This window comes from Vanessa atalanta, chromosome 27 (assembly GCF_905147765.1).
Source record: "Vanessa atalanta chromosome 27, ilVanAtal1.2, whole genome shotgun sequence".
NCBI lineage: Eukaryota > Metazoa > Arthropoda > Insecta > Lepidoptera > Nymphalidae > Vanessa > Vanessa atalanta.
Genome location: NC_061897.1, coordinates 6,091,507 through 6,110,619, shown reverse-complemented (window position 1 = coordinate 6,110,619; position 19,113 = coordinate 6,091,507). Strand labels below are relative to the sequence as shown.

The window sequence follows — 19,113 nt, the reverse complement described above, 5'->3', positions numbered from 1 at the left end:
TAGCATTTAGCGCACATCAATGGTGCCAAATAATTATACTTAAAAAAATAATAATAATAGGCATTTCGGTACAAGGCGCGCGACGCGACGCCGGAGCAGCGCGTTGCGATTAAACCTTAACGCGGACGTGTCTGAGCGAGTGGCAACCGCGCTCATAAGAATTATTTCAATACCTTCCGATGGAAACTGCCTAGTCTATTCGACTGCATATTTTTTGTTTGAGTATACTAGTATACAACAATAAAATAGGTTTCGTGAGATTGTAGTAGAGTATGTATATCGTAACTGGAATGATTTAAGTTTGTACTCTAGCGCTACAAACGGGGATCCTTATTGCTTGGAAGAACAGTATCGAGCAAGCATGCTGATGTCAGCAAAGGACTGATGAATGGGTCCAATGGAAAAATAGAGAAGGTACATTGGGGACATCGATAACAGCAATAGCGCACGTAAAATAACATAAAACATAAACATAATTTAATTTGCGAACTAGAAGTCAAAACCAAGTTACAGATTTTAAGTAATGTACATATATGTTCAAAGGAAATAATTCTCTATTTGCTTAGCATATTCTACTGTTATACACAAATTACAAAGCCTTCGCCTTGACGGTGCTCTTTTCGACATAGGCTCCTCTATATTAAGTAAAGAGCAGGCTTACGTTGGCCTCTCTAGAGTTACAACCTTAGATGGAGTACATCTTACCAATTTAGGTTCAATTCAAATCAAGACACAAGAGAGCTCTATTGTAGAGTACAACCGTCTGCGCACGTTATACCACCCCTACTTGGCCAAATTAAGTATTAACAGAAAACGCGTAAAAATAAATCCGGACACTGAATGGGCAATTCACTCGAACATTTCAGAGGTACCTACAAGAAAAATAAGAATGTATCAAAAAAAAGACAATTATGCCCCGTAAACGTAGGAAAATAGAATAGCTTAACAAAAACCATTTGGTATTAATTTTGTTATTAATAAGTACCTATTAATAATTTATATACAAAAAGTAGTGATATCCCATCAAAAACATAAATGTAAAAATGAGAGCCAAGTTAAATATTATGATATATATCTTGGTTGTTGACTTCAACGACAAAAGAAGTGAGATCTAAATTTGTGCCAAGTTAAATAGCCCTTCTGAAATTTATTTATAACTACATAAAATAGCATTTCTTCTTATAACTTGGGACAATATATTGTTGCCTAAGGTCTGACTTGGCTAGTTCTTATATGTTTATAAACACAACTTGTAGTTTGTGTTTAGAATAACAAATTATAACTCAGAACATCTAAGAAGAAGGGAGGACAGCTCAGTATTGCTTAGTTAGTATATACGTACATTAAGAGCTGCGATGGTCCAGTCACTAGAAAACATGAATCTTAACCAGATATTGCGAGTTCATATCTAGACAAGTACCATTGAATATTTGCGTGCTTAATTTGTGTTTATAATTCATTTGTAAAGGCTTAGAACTTACGAAGGCTATAATATAATTCGTATATAAGAACTAGCCAAGTCACACCTTAGGCAACAATATATTGTCCCAAGTTATAAGAAGAAATGCTATTTTATGTAGTTATAAATAAATTTCAGAAGGGCTATTTAACTTGGCACAAATTTAGATCTCACTTCTTTTGTCGTTGAAGTCAACAACCAAGGTATATATCATAATATTTAACTTGGCTCTCATTTTTACATTTATGTTTTTGATGGGATCAAAATATACTCTATTCAAGAAGGCTTTTACAAGAACTTTTGAATCGTCATTTAACAAACTATTTAAAGTAAAGCTACCACCGGTTCGGAATGTAGATTCTATCGAGAAGAACCGGCAAGAAACTCAGTAGTAACCCGAGTACTTGACCATAACAAGATACGTAGATGTATTTTAAAAGCAACATATAAATTAATATACTAATTATAATTACATACATATTCATATACTATGTTTATTCCACAACTTTTTCCAATCCACCTAAATACGCGTCGCGTGCTCAGACCGCGTGTCCAGTTGAAAATCTGATCGTCCACTGAATTAATATATCTATACCAAAAATATAAATGCAAAAGTAACTCTATCTGTTACTCCGTCACGCTTAATCCACTGAACCGATTTGGAACTAGTTGTCGCCCACGGCTTCGCTCGCGTTTTAGGGGTTGGTTGTCATGTGTTAGGCAAAAAAGTAGCCTAGGTTTGGCAGTGAAAGAGCGATAGACAGACAGACAGACATTATAATAGTGTGAGGTATAATGTGAGGTAACGTTTTGCGTGCTCTAGGTAAAGTTTTATAAATTTGGCGCGAGTAAAACAGCAGGTTCAGCTAGTATACATAGCATTGATTCGCGTGAAGTAAATATTCACTGAAAACTATCATGATTAAAACATAGTTTTACTGAATAAATTAAAAAAAAGGGAGGTTTCATGTGACATACAGATGGACGAAGTTATTTTCGCTTTATATTAAGTATTTATACAACAGACCTAAATATCAGAGATTTGAATCTAGATTATGTTTCAAACAGAGTAAGTTTTGCATTTAGAATTATTTATTTTTATACTTAAATGCGCTTCAATTATTAACAAAAGTCAAAAGTATATTATCGTACGTACATATCGTAAGCCTTTAAATTATTTTATATAAAATATTTATAAATAATAATAAGAGTTATATTCAATCACAGAATTATACAAATGTAATGAATACTTTTTGGTTTGTCATTTTTATAAATAAAAGTAGAAGAAGAATATTATTGAACCCATGTGGTTTAAAAACGGAAGATAATGGATGATTGTAACAAAAACTGAAAAAATAAATATTGTAAACTATATTAAATATTGTTAATTATTTGACGTTCCTGTATACTGAAGCGGGGTTTACAATATATATCCAAAATCACAATATCGAAGCTATCCAGCGATATAAATCCAGAGAACCGAAACCCATCAACTTGTCCGTACGTCTTAGGAATGCAACCGGATGGACAGATGTGAGTATACGTGTCATATTTATGCATATAAAACTAGATACGATTCGATAACATTGACAGCGTTTAAACTGTAACCAGTTAAATGAACCCGGGACTCCAAACGTGAATCCACAATAATTATCCAATTATAACTAGATCAGGTGGCGGCTTTACAATTAATTCAGCGCTGTAAAATGCCGATTATAAATTCTTCGTCTTGGGTTGTAGGTATTTGTGATACCGTCGTTACTTCTGATTTTCCGTAACACAAGTGCTTTAGCTACTTAAATTGGGATCAGAGTAATGTATGTGATGTTATCCAATATTTCTATTTATTTATTTATAACTATTACACTAATTAATCATCAAAGTTACACCGTGTCTAAGAACACCTAAGAACCGACTACAGAAACTCCTTGTTCACTGGACCATAGTTTATCGCGATATTACTAAACATTAAAAACATAAAATTGAGAAAACTAAAGTTTAAAATCGACCATCGCCTCACGTTCAACATCACAACTAAAATAAATGTTTTATTTTCTATATTAAACTTTTATAACTTCCTCGTTGGACGAATCTTGAAAGCGGATCCAAAGTCCTTGGGAAAATATCGTGTTAGGCTGTAAGAAAATCAAGAAATTCTGCGCAAGGGTTTGAGCAAGTTCGTTTGGGTAGATACCACCCACATTAGATGTTCTACTTAAAAAACACCCATTCTTGGTATTGTTTCATGGTTCGAAGAATGACTTAGCTGGTGTAACTACAGGTACAAGGAGCAAAACATCTTAGTTCCCAAGGTTGGTGGTGCTTTGGTGATATGAAAAATAGTCCAGTGTCCAGTCGTTATATACAAAAACAGACCGAGAAATGCAAACGAACCGAGAAGGCTGATTTTTAGATATGTTGCCTTAGAAAAGCTTAACTAGAAATTGTCTCGATTTTCTATGTGCGTTCGCCGCCATCTTTAAAAAAAAGGTTTGAGTTTCGTTTTTTGTGATAACGCCGCTGATACGAGAATTATGGTGAAATATTTATATGTTGCTTAATTTACGCTCTACAATTTAGGTTCTATAAATAACCTACCGTTGGTTATTGAGATATCGACAAAATATAAAATATCCAAAAATCAGCCTTCATATACATAAATACTACTACTAAAAATACATAATGACTAGACTACAATTATTAATATTTATACAGTCTCTTATTGACTATCAAGAAACAAATCCACAGGTTCGGAAAGGAACATCTCAGACCTGAGAAGAACTGGCGACAGAAACACAGCTGGTTTCTTACACCTACCAACGTCTGTGGACGTACGTGGGCGTAGTGGCGTACACATACACATATCCCGTTTGCTAGTACGCCTATATATCACATAATATATATATTAGAATAATGACATTTAAAAATTTGAACCAAGGACAGCGTAAGTGATTTTCATTAGCGAATAATTCATAAAGTACCGAACGGAGCTGCGCGCGCGCACGTTATATCAAACCAATCCACCTGTCACAACTGGTTATCAAGAACGGCTGTATAATGTTTCGTATGTGTGTTAAGAGCAATTCAAAAGTTATTAATTTATTTATGTGGTTCATTGGCTAACTACTCGATAATGTTAGATGATAGAACTATATGTTAACGATAACATTCACCAGTAACAGTTCACCAGTAAAAACATTCCTCACCATCTCTGCCTTTGGTACACCTCACTCTAAAAGTTTGATCAGTAAATCATCCGCTATACTTACAATGAAAAGTTCGAGTGAGCCAGTGTTATTACAGGAATTGGAGACTAAGCAACTGGAATCGGTTTAACAGAATATTCGAGTACTGTATTAAGGGACCCTTAAGTGATGGACGTGGAAATCAAAGATTAGTTTGAAATTGCACTTTTGGCATACCTCCTTTAATAGGTAGGCACTTTAACAAATTAAGAGCCGAGATGGCCCAGTGGTTAGAACGCGTGCATCTTAACCGATGATTTCTGGTTCAAACCCAGGCAGGCACCACTCAATTTTCATGTGCTTAATTTGTGTTTATAATTCATGTCGTGCTCGGCGGTGTAGGAAAACATCGTGAGGAAACCTGCATGTGTCTATTTTCAACGAAATCCTGCCACATGTGTATTCCACCAACCCGTATTGGAGCAGCGAGGTGGAATATGCTCCAAACCTTCTCCCCAAAGGGAGAGGAGACCTTAGCCCAACAGTGGGAAATTTACAGGCTGCTAATGTAAATTCTTATTGAGTGTCAAATCAAACACAACCATCAATTCGGAAAAGATAATACCCTGACCTGAGAACCAGCGAAAGAAACTCAGCAGGTATTTTTTGTCATTTTCTGATTATTTACATGTACTCAATATCAAAGACCTGGGAGGCGTTTGTTTAATACCGATAGGTTATATAGAAGTTAATCGCCGTCAACTATTCTATACTACCATCGATCAATGCCATCGATTAACGACCGATTGGTCAGGTCCCCCCCCCCCCAAGTAATTTCGTAAATAAAAACTATACGTCAAATTACAAATTAAACTAGTTTATTATCTATTAAAACACATTATACATACATACACATTTCGTTAACACGATCGAAACACAAACATTGCTATTTGTAAATATGTTCGTATATCAGCAGTCTTGTCAATCAGAGACGCAATCACGCGTGTTTTAATTACAAGTGATTTTAATTGGGTAGTAATCAACATTTAAATTGTAAACATAAAGTTATCGTACGGAAATCGATTGTGCCTGTCCCAGAACTGGGCTAAAGCCTCGTCTTCTATTGGGGAGAGCGATTGAAGGTTATTCCAACACGCTGCTCGATACTCATGGCAGAATTTCAGTTAAATTACACGTGCAGGATTCATCACGTTGTAAACACAAATTAGGCACATGAAAATAAAGTGCTGCTCGACCGGATTTGAACCTAGAATTCACAGCAATCGATGTGTTTGGTAATCTAAATAAAAATAATTTAGAAAAAAAGAGCCCTGAATTTCTTTCGCCATCTAGTCTATAGGTCAGGGTTGTTTCATGGCACACCAGTGGCAGATTTTCGTCAATCTATACTAATAATATAAATGCGAAAATAACTCTGTCTGTCTATCTGTTGCTCCTTTACGGCCACACTACTGAATCGAATTTTATGAGTTTGGAATGAAGTAATCTTGAACCCCAAGGAAATATAGGATACATTTTATGCCTAAAACTTGACAACCGATCTTAAAAACGCGAACGAAGCTGCACGCAACAACTAGTCATCTATATAACCCTTTTGTAATGATACAATACAAAACATAGATTTGGAATATGAATAAAATTTCACATCGTTGATATTAAAATCAATCATTGGATTAGACGAGGCAAGTACTACAGATAGGACTGCATTTGATAAGATGTTTGGATAGCAGAATGTGGTGACCTATTTCGTTATATCGCTCACCGGCCTCGGTGGCGCAGTAGGCAGCGCGTAAGTCTCATAATCTTAAGGTCGTGAGTTCGATCCTCACCCGGGGCATATCTTTTTGTTTTCATGTTTTTTTTTAGGTTATAAATGTTTCACCTATAATTTTTTATTTTCAAATACATATTAGTTATTGCGCCCAAGGGTTTCAAAAATAAATTTCTACTTCTAGTGAACATATTATGCTGTTCAGGTTAACTAATCGAAAAAGAACATATTCCAAAACAAATGTGATATTTATTAAATTTTATTTTAAATTTCATTCATTGCCTCATAGATATAATATATATTGATTAACAAAAAAATGCTAGAGTTATAAAAATGGCGGGATCTCATATGAAAATCGACTCGGTTTTTATATAATTGAAATTTTAAGAGTACGCAATGTACATTTAAAATAACTCAATATAGTAGGAGGCGTACAGCGTTTATGCCGACAAACTCCAATTCTAACTGAATTAATGTATACTAACTAATTGATATTAAAAATTTAATTTAAATAATTTTTCATCATATTGGCGCGAAATGTATACGAGTGACTTGCAGTTTACAATGGAATGAAATCAACACAAAACCTCATAAAAAGACATAGGTTTCGAAATACCTACAATTTTTTTTTGAACAAACGCGAAGTTTCTGGGGACACCCACTACTCTATATTATTATTATAAAGTCTGTCTGTTGCTCTTTCACGGAAAAACCATTGAACCGAATTTAACAATTAATTTGACTTGATATAAAGGAAGCTTGAACTCCAATGGAGTACGTATGCTACTTTTTTATACCTACCACCTAACCAACCTCAACACGAGCGAAGACACGGACAGTTAGTATTATGTAAAAACCTCCGTAACCGAATCTGATATAAAATATTTATTATTATTCTGTTCTTACATAGTGTTACCAATACTAAAATAAAGTTAGCACATTATTTTTTAAGTTAATTTGTCCTTTTTTTGTTATTATATACCGAATACTAAATACGCATGTATTTAGTATTCGCACAATAAATAAATTCAAACTGTTGTAATACTATCTTTTACAATATCTAAATAATAATAATTCCGTAAACGTTTCTGAAACCGGTAAAATATTCATATAACAGATCAATAATATCATGATAAGGAATAAATAGGTACTTAAATAACAAACAAAAAAGTATTTCAAACATAAAACCGATGTTCCTACGACTTAATACGAAACAAAAAATTCAATAAAGGTTTTTCCAGATGACACAACGAACCCTAAAATGTAAATCGCAATAAATACAAGTCAGAAGGGCAACGCAGGAATCAGCGCTTTTTACAGATTTATAAAAAAAAAGGGTTCGTAGATAAATCACAGAATACGATACTATATTTACGGTAAAACATTTTTTGTCCCGGTATAAAAAAGTTGCAAATATATGAGAACCTTAATGGTCAGCAAATGTAAACGTTAACACAAGTCCAGGTTCAAACCCGAAAGCACCATTCTACATACGTCAAATACAACTGTGCTAACCAGTACAACCTACCCAGGTACAACAAACTCTTGACGCACTCTTATGTTATTTCCTATAGTATATAGTTATGTTCAGGTTTGAAGGATGACGTTGCGTCAACTACGGGCACAATGAATAAGGACTAGAGAATTGAACTCCTGTGCAATTAATTATACTAAATCATTCACCCTTTAAACTGAAACAGAGCAATACATTGCTGTTTGAAGGTTAAACATGACGCGCTGATGTTGTTAACAGACGATCCTATCCTAAAACTTACCTCTAAGTAATTACGTATCCATTATTATTAATTAATTCAATGTTATATCGAAAAAGTTCCTTGACCTTAAGTTGCTTATATTTAAAAAAAAAAAGTCACTTTGTAATCTGATGGTAAGTGGTCACCGCTTCTAATAGACATTGGCGCTGTAAATTAACCTTTCTTTACACAATGAACCATTAACCATGTTATTTAATATGTCACGTCCCTTGCGCCTCTAATTAAACTGACTCACATCCTTCAAACCAGAACACAACAACAGTAAGTATCGCTGGTGGGCGGTAGAATATGGGATGAGTGAGTAAGTTTTTTAATAAACCTTGACTGTGTATAATTTTGAATAAAGGTATACATTATTCATCACACTTATCATTGTTTCATATTACTTTATAAATAAATAATAAATAATTAAAACTGATAAGACTTAAAACCATGAAGCGTGTGAAGATACCATTGCAAACAACATAGAGCTGTATAAAATAAAAAATAAAAAATAAACTGATGACATTAATATTGGACGAACATCGCTCGATCGTGACAACAAATTATATAAAAAAAAACACAAACAGTTATTAATGAAAAAAAAAAGTTCACTTACCATTCCATTGTCCATGCCTCCATATGGCGACTGGTAACCAGGTTTTTCTGTGACTGAGATAATTGAGATCGTTATTTATACATGAATTAAAATATATCAACGTGTACATAAGCGGGCCATATTGGGTGCGTTCCTCAATCGAATTGTACTACATCGACATTTCGTGTTATGCCATATTATAAACCACTTTTTACCTCGTAACCATTCTTGCGAATAATACAATACGGAATAACTTGACTTAATTCGAGGAGGCTTTACGACCTTTTTCTTTTCAAAAGCTCGACTCGCAATATTTGTTCCAAAATAAATTTTGACCAATCATATCTTGCAATATGAATAAGATTTTTCGTGTGACCTGATTCAATGATCAGGATTGACTCAAAATTGAGTCCGTCAATAAATCAACAGCAGAGACACGTAGTTTTGTATATAAATGTTTTACCACATTAATTAGTATCTCTTCATAGTATAGAACAAAGTAAGCTTAGATCTTCTAAGCGACGCAACGGATTTAATGAAATTTCCGTCAATAAACAGAGTGATTCAAGAGGAAGGTTTATATGTATAATACATGCAAATTATAGCAGAGAATTTCAATTTTGTTTTTCGGAAAAAATGGATATTTCTTTTTATGTGTTTTCTTCTAAAAATCGTATATATACACTTTTTATGCTTGTGTGGGTACATTCTTCCTCATGCCCCCGAAACTATTTTAAAAGACCTTCGCCCCCAACATAATAGCGAACGGGCTTTCTGCAAGTGCAGGACCTTGGATTAAGATACGCTTCCTCTACTTTCGAGAAGTTTATTTCATGGCAGAATAGGATGACTTCGGAATATTATTAAGAATCCTTCTAACAAATAAATAAACATCAACTTAAATGAAGATACCATTAACACCTGGAAAAATAACATCTCTGCGCAAAACAGGAGTAATTTAACGACAATAACCACCCCCACCCCAACAGTCAACCCCTAAACGACACAATTTAAATAACGAAAGTCTAAACAATGGTTAAATAATTGGACTGTTATAACACAAAAAATATTCAATTTCGTCTGTCGATCTGTAAGAGAATTAGAGTTTATTGCATCGTGTCTGTATTTAAAATAGATCTGTCCGTCTGTACAATTTAAACTTTAGAATTAGATTACTTAGGATCGTAATAATTTCTTGGATTGGTGATAAAACTATTCGGCTGCAGGTCACGGGACTCAAGATTTGAATCTCACGTTGAACCGTTAAAAATAATAGGTTTATGTAAAGAAATTCTAAGAATTTATCGGCCCCTACTTCGTACGGACAAAGCAACTTTTACGGAACGTATCTTTAAAAAAACCACATAGAATCTTAGTTATATCAGTTGGCCAATGGGCCAAATATGAGCCATGGGTACTGTTCCATAACCCATGCGCCAATAGACATTGGGATGTAATATGTTACCTATTTCTTACACCATCGATATTGACACCATCGGCTTTAGACCTCATGATTGATTTATATACTTCTTACAATGTTTGTGTCTATGGGCGAATATGACTACTGAGTTATTAATATAAAAGTAAACTAACAATTAAGATCCCACTGCTAGTGTTAGACTTTCTCTTTATTTTTTGTTTGGTGTTTATTCTACCCGAGCCGAGATGGCCCAGTGGTTAGAACGCGTGCATCTTAACCGATGATTTCGGGTTCAAATCCACTGAATTTTCATGTGCTTAATTTGTGTTTATAATTCATCCCGTGCTCGGCGGTGAAGGAAAACATCGTGAGGTAACCTGCATGTGTCTAATTTCAACGAAATTCTGCCACATTTGTATTCCGCCAACCCGCATTGAAGCAGCGTGGTGGAATATGCTCCAAACCTTCTCCTCAAAGGGAGAGGAGGCCTTTAGCCCAGCAGTGGGAAAATTTACAGGCTGCTAATGCTAATGCTTTATTCTACCAAGCTATTCTAATGCAACCTACATTGGTGGATACACTTGTTGCAGATTTTATTCCAACACATAATAGTTTCCTCGCGATGTTTCTCTTTACGACAGAGCACGAAATTATATGTTGCTTGCCGGATGTGAGCCCGCAATAATCACTTTAATAGTGATCAATTAAGCCTCTATCTCCAAATACAAAATGGACTTTTTCACGGAACTAGCGATAGAACATTTTATCACTTTAAAAAGATAACACGAAAAATTAAACTGATCGTAATAGGTTCGACAATGTTCGAGGGCTTAAAACCCCATCAACTAGAAAAGGAAATCAAAAATTGTCCCCCAGAGCCTGTCATAAAGCCGATCCATATAATACTGTTACGAAGGGGTGCGTCATTGTCCACATGCGTCGACACAAAAATATCGACACAACTATAGACGCTTTATGCTTTAAGATTTAAAAGACCAAACGCAAAAAATAATCAACAAAGATAACTATACATATTAAAATCTAGATATCTGCTCAGGAGTGTACCGACAAAAAGACTATATTCCGTCAGCTTGTATTAAAACAGGGAGGGCATACAATGATCCCCCAAAGTGATTTTCAGTATCCTCTTTAGAGAGTAATTATTGCATAATTTTTATTTTAAATCTAACTGATTTACTTATAAATATTTTGGAGACTCGAAGATAGCTTTATTTAAATAATCATATCCTAAGCAACATTATTAAACAAAGGCGTGAGTTGTTTTTTAATTACATATATCAAGCTAAGACACTTGAAGGTATCCGATCTATTCATAGATCATAGAAGTGTGGGAGAAATTAAACATTCCTTGCAGTCATAATATGTTGAGATTATGTTATTATTTTCTGTGTGTATATCAGAAATATGTCTATATAATATATAGTTGGTCAACTGTATCACGCCATAGGTACATAAGTATATAATATTATAAAACAAGAAGCTACTATCTACAACTGATACTTGCTGGTTGTTCTCGGTAGAATACACATGCCGAATCAATAAGGTGTACGTTCAATACAATTCCGTAAAATGACGATTCAAAGTACCAATGAATATTATTTACGTATCTAGACAGAGTGCACTACAAAAGAACTAAAACAAATGAACTTTAATATCTTGGTATGCGTGGCTACGCTTGACACTCGTCAAACGTAGGCCGTCCAACTGTAGGCTACTATTTCTTCCGATGCTTTCTCAGCTTTTACAGCCTATCCAAACATATCAAATCAAAGCCAAAAATGATCGTCACGATCAAACATTTAAACCACATGTGTTTATCTGACACAAACAAATGATAATTTAATGATTCCCTATAAATCTTAATTAGCAACAGAACCAATGTAGACGATAAACCTTTCCTTAGGAGTCCCCTGGGCGCAATATAACGCGACTCCGTTTTTGTCTATGTTTACGACATATTCCAATAGTTTCTTGAAACAGATAGATCTTACTATTAGCTCAGCGTCGGTAACTACTCATAATATTGCACAGAATCTATTATTTTGGTAAAGTGACGGCTGTTCCGGCTTCGGTGGAAATTTTCAAGTGAGACTTGGTGGAATCACTTTTCCTTTATTCTCATAATCCCATGAGACAGAAATCCAACACGACCATAAAGAGTTTAGGCGCAACCAATGACTTAACGTGCTTACCGAGATACGTACTTCCTGATCACGGGCTGCTACTTTGGTCCAACCCAGAGTTAGAACCGTCGGGACCTGCGATCATAAGTCAATAGATCAACGAGGCAGTCTTAACATTTATTTTAAATTGAACAATATTAGAATTTTAAAAGGCGTTTCGATTACCATATTTCTAAAATAACCTTTGCTTTTTTGTCATTTCAAAGTGAAAATACTTTATACTATCACTTCGACCACAAGCAACTCGAGAAGAACCGGGGAAGGAAACTCAGCGGGATTTTTTTGTAAATGCCCTATTTTAAAATAATGTTTTGTAACAGCCGGAAGGTTTACCATCTCATTACATGTATGTTTTACTTTAGTGTGAACTAAACTCAAAATGCGATCTCGTACATAAAAAAAAATAAACCAAATAAGTTGTACTTAACGAAGGAATTGTTGAACATGAATAAAATCGAAGCGAAACTAAATAGGGTGAGCGCTCATCCACTCGAGATAGTAGAGAGCCATTATGATTTGAGATATAATTTTTTATTAGGGATAATCTGTTATTATTTTGAGTATATATACCTACTTATATATATTTCGTTGTTTTTTTTTGTGGCATAAGCAGGCGGACGGAATAATAGGACACCGGAGCAGGAGGCAGATGGAAAGTGACTGCCACCGCCCATAGACATCTGCGTGAGACTTGGATTGCCAAATGTATGAAAAGTTGATGGTAAGTTATCCTATTCCTTACATCGCCAATGGGCCACCGACCGGGAAACAAGATATTACAGCCCTTGTTACACAACAATACTAAGTACTGCTGTTTGGCGGTAGAATACATGCTGAGTAGTTGTTACTGACCCAGACGTACTTGCACAGAGCCCTAATACTAAGTAAAGCCATTCTCAACCTTCCACTTTCTTAATAATTTGCAATAATAAACTATTAAAACATATGAATACGAAAAGATATAAAGAAACAAGACGGCACAACGGCCGGTTCAGATCCGGGCAAGCTTCGCTGAATTTCTATCAGTTAAACACAATTTTTTTCGTGTTAATAATTAATCTCGGAAAAGATGGAGACATTGTAAGACCCTACAGAAAAAAATCTACTACATATGTATCCATCAACACGCATTAGATCAGCATCGTCGAATAAGCTCCAGATCTATAAAACAGTAAAGTAAGTGGACATAAAATAAAGCTAATTTTACTTTACTTTCAAAAATATTGACAAGCCTTCAACTTTTTATTTACATGTTTAAAGCTGAAGAATTTGTTTGTTTGAACGCGTAAATCTCATAGACTACTGGTTCGATTTAAAAAAATAATTTCAGCGTCAGATAGCCCATTTATCGAGGAAGGCTATTGACTATACACCACGCTACGGCGAATAGAAGCGGTGTATTAATGAAAAATGTAAAAAAACGGGGGAATTATTTCTGTTCCGTTGCGGTCGCTGCGTTAACTGTTAAATCACGTATGACGGAGTCTGTAATATAGCCGAGCGAAGTTGGGAGTAACAGCTAGTATTTAAATAAAATTATTTATGACATCTTTAAAAGAAGTTTTCTGCCCCAAAGCTTCCATTATTTAATTTCCACTCCAGCGTATAATCCTTGAGTTGTCAACGTAACTACAGACATTAGACCGGCTCCCCCCGCCCTAGTCAATTGCAATGAAACTAATCCAAATTATACGGTGCCATACTTTGTGCTAGTGGGGTCGTTTTCCATAGTTGTCGACACGGATTTAGTATACGGATTTATATAGACGACATTTATGTACGTTTTTTATGCGAATTTATATGCGAATAAATAAAATTTAAGTGTCAGCTTTTTACTAGATGCATATGAAATGTACTGATTTATCACCATAAAAACAAATTCTTAAATAGTTATCAATCTGTCAATTTGTTACGTTTGAGAAAACGGCTGGACCTATTTCGATGAGACTTTGACCGGCATATAATAATAATAACATAACATTAAGGTTACGAAAAAAAATATAAACACCTATATAATATTTCTTAATATAAATAAAAACAAAATGAAATAAATAATTTTCCAAAAACTAATCCTTGATATTTTTTTTATTATTAATTGATATCAATTAAGAAAAATGTCTAAAATTAATTTATTTCCTGATATAATGGACTATTTTTATAGCACACATCGAACGCTGAGCCACATAGTGCTGTGTAATCTCCAGAAAATCAATTATTAAAACTTATATCACGGTTTTAGCGAAAACATCGTCGTCATAGAGGAACTCCGGTCCCCTCTACTTAGCGGAATGGAACTGCGACAAATACAAATTATACGGTACGACACATTGTACCAACGGGTGCTGTTGTCCAATGATTATTTATATCGACACAAAAAAAATCATGGAATAAGGTTCTAATAAAACGTATATCACATCACACACATGTACAGCTTATAAATTTCGCACAACTGGGCTAAGGCCTCCTATCCCTTTGAGAAGGAGCATATGCCACCACGCTGCTGCTGAAAATCTGGTGGATTCACACGTGGCAGAAATTTGCTGAAATTAGACACAGGCAGGTTTCCTCACGATGTTTTCCTTCACCGCCGAGCACGAAATAAAACGTATATATCAACTCATAAATCTGTTGGTTTAAGGGTGCGCCAGTAAAACTCCCAGTCAGCATCATTTTTCCGACATCAACAATCAACATCAATACCTTAATGAATGCCAACCCTTCCTCACGAATGTCCGTCCAATGATGAAAACCATATAAGCATTAATTCATTTATTTATTGCAGACAGACAAACAGACACGATTGGAAAACTTTGTTAAATCTCGTGATGATGATCACGTCCTGACCGGGATACCAGTCAAATGCTCAAGACGTATCATAGTGCACGAGTGTATGGTACCTTATTTCCTCACTCTCGAAATCCGATAGGACGGCAAATATAACCGGAAAGAGATCAGGCGAAGCAACGACACATGCTCTCCGAGGCACGGGACACACGCTTCCAACTTACGTGAAAAATATTTTTTATAATAATTAAACGGATAAGGTATTATCATATCTACGGCTATTATATCATCAAAGAGAATCACTTACAGACGATTGACCGAACAAAACGATTTAATAAATAATAATGTTGTAACAAAGGAAACGTAACAATTTGTCCGTTGCAGAACGATACGTGATACAAATGACAGGCTTTAAACGTACGGGCCAAGATACAATTACACTGCGTTTTTTTTTTTTTAGTATAATGTAAAGGTACACAAAAGGAGGTTCCAACTAAAATATGATCATATAAGAAACACAAAAGTTGCAAATGTAACCGAGAAGCTATGTGAATATCGGCTGACATGGTATGGGCATGTTATGCAGAGGAAGGAGGACAATGTTGTGAGGAAGGTCTTGAGCAGGGACATGGATGAATATAGAGGTAAGGGACGACCAAAGAAACGATGGATGGAATGTGTAAAAGACGATATGGATAGAAATAATGTTACTTGTGAGATGACGTCAGACAGAGAAGTATGGAACAGGAAGACATGCCGCACCGACCCCAAATAAAATTGGGATAATGGCAGAAGGATGATACAAATTTCGATCCCTTATATGTGTACACGTTATAATTACATTAAATGGACCAAACAAAACAACATTGTTGTTACATTTATTTTTTAGAAAATAACACCGAACTGCATTAGCTCCGTAAGAATTTTTTACCATTATTTACATCGCCAATGTACCACCAACCGCCTGTAGTTACACTGACCCCAACACAAAAATACAAAGTATTGCTGCTTGGCGGTAGATTATATGATCAGTGGTTTGCACAAAGCCCTACCACCAAGTACACATACGGAATATATATATGGAAATATCCAAAATATACTATAATCAAGTAGCATAAATACAGTATATCAATAATCATACATATAAACGCTGTTTCTAACCAACATACTTAAAGACGTAAAGAAATAAAAATCGATCGACATTCGCCGTGAAATTATATCATAAAGGAATACTTTATACATCTTTTTTTTTATCATAATAAGTTTTGTATTAGGTTATATTATTGACGATATTGTAACTGTTGGAAAAATGACAGGGAAATCTAGGATTTTCATATAGGAACCGCCAATTAGGCGTTTACTATTTAAAAAAAAGTTATTTACTTCGACGTTTTCTTATAATTTTAAAGCTACTTGATTATTGATATTTCACGATAATAACCCCGAAATACCCTACCCCGTTGAGTCCCTTTGTTTGGAGTCAATCTTACGTAGAATCAGGTCATGGTTACCATAAAAATTCAATGTCATCGGAACTGAAGCAACTAATAAAATTTCAACTCCGTTCTTGAAGAGAAACGATTCTAATTCAGCTTGCAAGAATTGATCTATACAAACTAACGCACATTGCTAATTAAATAAAAATTTGTACTGTCAAAAAAGCCATACTAAATATATTGAATACTAGTTGTCGCCCGCGGCTTTACTTGCGTTTAAGGGATTGTGCATGTCTGTCTTAGGAATTAAATCTTGCTTCATACCAAATTACATCAAATACGGTTCAGTGTTCTCGCCGTGAAAGAGCAACAGACAGACCGACTTACTTTCGCGTTTATAATATTAGCATAGTTAATCCTGTGACTTGATAATTCAAAGTCATCCCTCATATAAACTATCCACCCTCCGACATGATATCAATGGTATAAAAACCCATAAATCAGCGCTCGTTTCACGGTGAACGGGCAAAGTGAATGGTGGAGACGGTAATGGCGGTAAGTATGAGTTCCGATATAATGGCTCCCGCTGACTTTGACATATAATGTTATATGAGAATGTGTAGATCGGGTGGTTTTGTACGTATTAATTAGAACAATTATTAATAAAAACTAGTATTTTATACATATATATATATATATATATATATATATACTCTATAAGTTCTATAACACTCAAGAATAGTGCACATTTTTTACTATTAAAAAAACAGTAAAAAATAAATGTATTAAATTAAATTGACAACCTCCGTGGTCGAGCAGTGTGTACACAGGTTTTCATGGGTACGCCACTCCGAGGTCCTGGGTTCGATTGTCGGCCGAGTCGAAGTAGAAAAAATTCATTAGTTTTTTTATGTTGTCTTGGGTCTGGGTCGTTACTTCTGATTTTCCATAACACAAGTGCTTTAGTTACTTACATTGGCATCAGAGTAATGTATGTGATGTTGACCAATATTTATTTATTTATTTATAAATAGTTTCATTAGGACTGGAGATTTTACCCTCTATACGCTATTTCTAGAAAGTATTTTGAAAGTACTAGACCACTTTGTTGCAACTCGCCACTTGATGTTGCTGTAGCACATCACCTTCATATCGTTCTGTACTAATATTATAAATGCGTAAATACTGTCTGTCTGTTACGCTTTAAAGGCTAAATGACTGAACTGAAATTGTTGAAGCAAGTTTGAACCGCAAGGATGGACGTAGGCTACTTTTTTATACCTCACAACGACACGTCCCTCATCCCAGATATATATATGTAATATAATATATGTATTTACACTTTTTTTACTTCAGTCCGTCATTTACGAACAGATTTGAAAGAATATTATTAATTTTTGGGAGGATATACTTTCCAATAAATTTGAAAATAAAATTAATACCTCTAAGTTTGAAAACATAGGGGATGATATTTTTTTATATGCTCGGAAAGATACACGTATCAAAAAAGCGTATCACTCTTAGTCGCTTTCCACATTTCACGAGTGAAATACTAAGTGAGTTTATACAGAATAGAATTATTAGCATATTTAACATAAAGTTTCGTTCTATACTATTTAAGCATGACCATTTAATTAAAACATGGCGTCATAATTTCGTCAATAACATTGACAAATCGCTTTAACAGCACTTCAACGTGTCGACACGACTCCGACACGTGTCGGACGTACGCAGCTTCGAGTGTGTACGATACCATTCCGAGGGTTTTTATAATCATTGTTATGGTGCGAATTATATCATTACATGGTTTTAAATACCACATGGTAAATTTTATTACTGCTTAGCAAAAAAAATAACAATTTTTCTATATTTATAAGGAGTTCAGATAAACAAAGCTTAGATTTAAATATTCCATGAGTTTTGCTAATAGCTCTACTATATTATTTGCTACAAACAGTTCTAGATAACATATATCTATGATAAAATATATATTTTTTATGACGGTAAGAGTTTCACTGTTAAATACAGGATAAAAACAAATAAACAAAATTTGACCTTGAATTGACGCGATATGATTGGTCGAGCGCATGAATTATCTATGTTATTCATTATGAATTAAAAAAAATAATTATCGGAATTTTGGTATAGCATAATATAAGCATGAGCAGCCTGTAAATTTCCCACTGCTGGGCTAAGGCCTTCTCTCCCTCTGAGGAGAAGGTTTGGAGCATATTCCACGCTGCTCCAATGCCGTTTGGTAGAATACACATGTGGCAGAATTTCGTTGAAATTGACACTTGCCGTATTCCTCACGATGTTTTCCTTCACCGCCGAGCACGAGACGAATTATAAACACAAATTAAGCACATGAAAATTCAGTGGTGCTTGCTTAGTTTTGAACCCGAAATCATCGGTTAAGATGCACGCGTTCCAACCACTGGGCCATCTCGGAATTTTGGTAGTATAATTAAATTAGTTATA

The 19,113-nt window shown here is 34.7% G+C and overlaps 1 protein-coding gene and 1 non-coding gene across 3 annotated transcripts in view; one reads left to right on the top strand and one right to left on the bottom strand.

Annotated features, from left to right (window-relative positions):
• Nucleotides 1-19,113, bottom strand: part of LOC125074414 (protein daughterless) — a 126,678-nt gene that overhangs the window by 85,384 nt on the left and 22,181 nt on the right. For both annotated transcript variants that reach the window (XM_047685754.1, XM_047685755.1), the window contains exon 2: nt 8,810-8,862. In XM_047685754.1, coding sequence (XP_047541710.1) covers nt 8,810-8,862 — 53 coding nt within the window. The remainder of the gene's footprint in view (nt 1-8,809; nt 8,863-19,113) is intronic.
• Nucleotides 6,430-6,502, top strand: Trnam-cau. The gene has a single exon. It is a non-coding gene; the product is annotated as a tRNA-Met (tRNA).